The sequence below is a fragment of the Conger conger genome, chromosome 10, assembly GCF_963514075.1.
Source record: "Conger conger chromosome 10, fConCon1.1, whole genome shotgun sequence".
Classification (NCBI taxonomy): Eukaryota; Metazoa; Chordata; class Actinopteri; order Anguilliformes; family Congridae; genus Conger; species Conger conger.
In genome coordinates, this window is record NC_083769.1 from 50418677 (window position 1) to 50421500 (window position 2824).

A 2824-nucleotide genomic window follows, 5' to 3' on the forward strand; every position below is an offset into this window, starting at 1 on the left:
CTGGATCTCGAAGTTGACCACCACATTTCTGTCGAACTGGCTCTTTAGAAGCCACCGTAAAGGCTCGAGGTTGGAGATGTCGTTGCCGATCTGCGTCTCGCTGCGGGCTGCCCCGCGGCTCCTCGCCGCCACGGTTTTGAACTGTAGCAGGGGTGCGGAGAGTTGGTCGGCTGTGCATGCCCACCCGGCTCGGGTTTGGAAAGAGCCGTTATCTATGATTATAGGCACTGCGTTGGGCTGTAAACACGCAGGATCAATTTCGAAAATCGGGTCCGGCGTTGATCTGACATCATTGAATGAAAATATTTTACATGTTGGCGCTGCTTTCGCCGTCATTTTGAAAGGTGCAACTTAAAAATATGTCCGACTAGCAGCGCAGGCTTTTCAGCAGGACCAACCGTTCCGACGCTAGGGGTGCAAAAATGTCTACAAATGGGCCATGCATTTTGATGTATATTTTTAACTAATTGTGTTTTTGCTCAGGTCTTGGAACCTGGGTGATGATTATGGTAAACCGTATTTCCGGTTAATGATACTAAGGTATGCACTGCTAATACTGTAATTACCTAAATATTTTAGTGAAGTGGACCACTTTGGTATTTATAAATAAATAAATAAAAACGCCACCGACAGGTTAGTGAAAGAATCAGAAGTGTTTGACGTGTTTTGAGAATTTTTGGTGGCCGTTACTCACGAGCTAGCACAACAATCTGGACTGGTGGTACAGATGGTTCGTCTCTGTAAATAAATAAGTTAATTTAATTAATGGGAGCTAGTAAGAAAAGAGAGATGTTAATTTTGGCAAGTATTACCTTTTGCCTTGGACAAAATAATCTTGTGCATTAGCTAACTCTTAACTGCAGCAAAATGAGATAGCCAGGTAACGTTAGTAATTATAACAATAATGGTCAGCAAGTTCGCAAATTGCTATAACAAACGAAGTTAAAATACCGGGGTAAACCAGCTTCTTGCCATCATAATAGTTCTGTAGTTAGTTCCAAAACAAGTAACAAACAGAAAAATAGCTACTACTTCCACTGTCACGAAAACCACCAGTTGATGATGATGTTAAATACCTACTGACTGGGAATAAGAAAGTAAATTACTGTTAACTCCAATATTTGTCCTTCAGTAAGCCGTTTTTTTTTATTTATACTCAAAAGCATTCGCTCAACAATGTGAAAGAAATGTTTCCGCTAGTTATTGATTTCAAAGGTGCATTTCAATGATAGTTCTAAAATAGTGTGACATAGACCTACAAGTAGTGGATATTACTAAAATCTCAGAAATTGGTTAGGATGTTCTTGATCTTGACGGCATGGTGGCACATTCAGAGTCTGCTTGGCTCGATATCCTAGGTCCACTGAGACGCTCGTCGCTGATTGGACGCCTGTCTCTGAGGCTGGGGAGAACACGCGCATCACACGGAAACACCTTCTGCTTAAAGGTCAGACGCTGTCCACGCCAATTCGGGCGCTTTGTCATGCAGATCAGATCACTGTCTTGTTCATCTGATGATATCGGTTATTCTACCTGGAATACTGTTGCCTCCATTCTTCAGACACGGCTGTGAAAATACATTTCTACATTACAATACATTATAGTCATTTAGCAGACGCTCTTATCCAGAGCGACGTACAATAAAGTGCAAATCAGAACCAGGGACAAGTGCGCTGAAAATCCAGGAGCAGGGGTGCACAACTCAACATGTCGGATCGAGGTGTAATTGAGGCGATTCAATAATTAAGAGAAACGTATCGGCTCTCATTGAGCACCCCTGTCCAAGAGGAAAGTGCAGTTCCAAGTCCAGTGATCACAGATAAAACTTGAACCCTCGAAGAATAAATCAGCTTTCCAAGCAGCATACCGCGGTTATACCCTGAATACGAGAGAAGTGCAGGTGCGACGAGGGGGAGGTGCCAGGCGCCTCGAAGTAGCAGAACGGAGAAGTCTGGCAGGTGTGTAGGGTCTGATTTTGGATGAATGCAGGGGCTGATCCCAGGTATGGAAGCGAATGTGGGGTGTGGGTTGTGTGTGGGGTGTGTGTGGGTTGTGTGGGGTGTGTGTGGGGTGTGGGGTGTGTGTGGGGGGTGTGTGGGTTGTGTGGGGTGTGTGTGTGGGGTGTGTGTGGGGTGTGTGTGGGGTGTGTGTGGGTGTGTGTGGGGTGTGCTCCCTCCTCCCCCCTACAGGGACTGTCACTGTGCTGCTGCCATGACCTCTGACAGCTGAGGCTTGGGGGCGGCGCTGAGTGTGTCTGCCCAATCAGCAGCAGCCTCAGGCAGTGGAGCACGCTCAGTGAAGACTGGTTATGTAGGTCACCCCCCCCCCCCCCCCCCATGCAGGTTTTGTCATAAGGGGGAGAAAAGCCTCAATAATAATATGCTGATCTTTCCACATTGCACACATGTCTGTGGAGCATATACCTCACACACACACACGCACACACACACACACACACACACACATGCGCACACACACACACGCGCGTACGCACACACACACACGCTCGCACACACACACACACATGCACACACACACATACACACACACACACACACATACACACACGCACACACACACATACGCACAAACACACACACACATACACACACACATACGCTCACACACACATCTACACACACACACAATCAGAAATGGGTACTGTAGTTAGCTGATGAAGAGGTGACAGGGCTAAGGGTTGTGATGTCCTCAGGGGTTTTGTCAGTCCTGTTTGTTCCCACACCCTCCACACTGACAGGAGTGACCTGTGAGAGGGGGGGTTTAAACAGCGCACAATATGTAGCATCTGAGCTCATCCCCAGGC

The 2824-nt window shown here is 46.8% G+C and overlaps 1 protein-coding gene across 1 annotated transcript in view; it reads right to left on the bottom strand.

Annotated features, from left to right (window-relative positions):
• The window catches only part of actr5 (actin related protein 5), a 16752-nt gene extending 16400 nt beyond the window's left edge, over positions 1-352 (bottom strand). Inside the window, exon 1 of the mRNA XM_061258672.1 lies at positions 1-352. This exon is cut by the window's left edge and continues 48 nt beyond it. Within this exon, the coding sequence (XP_061114656.1) occupies positions 1-336 (336 nt within the window). The 5' untranslated portion in view covers positions 337-352.
• Between the last annotated feature and the right edge of the window lie 2472 nt (positions 353-2824).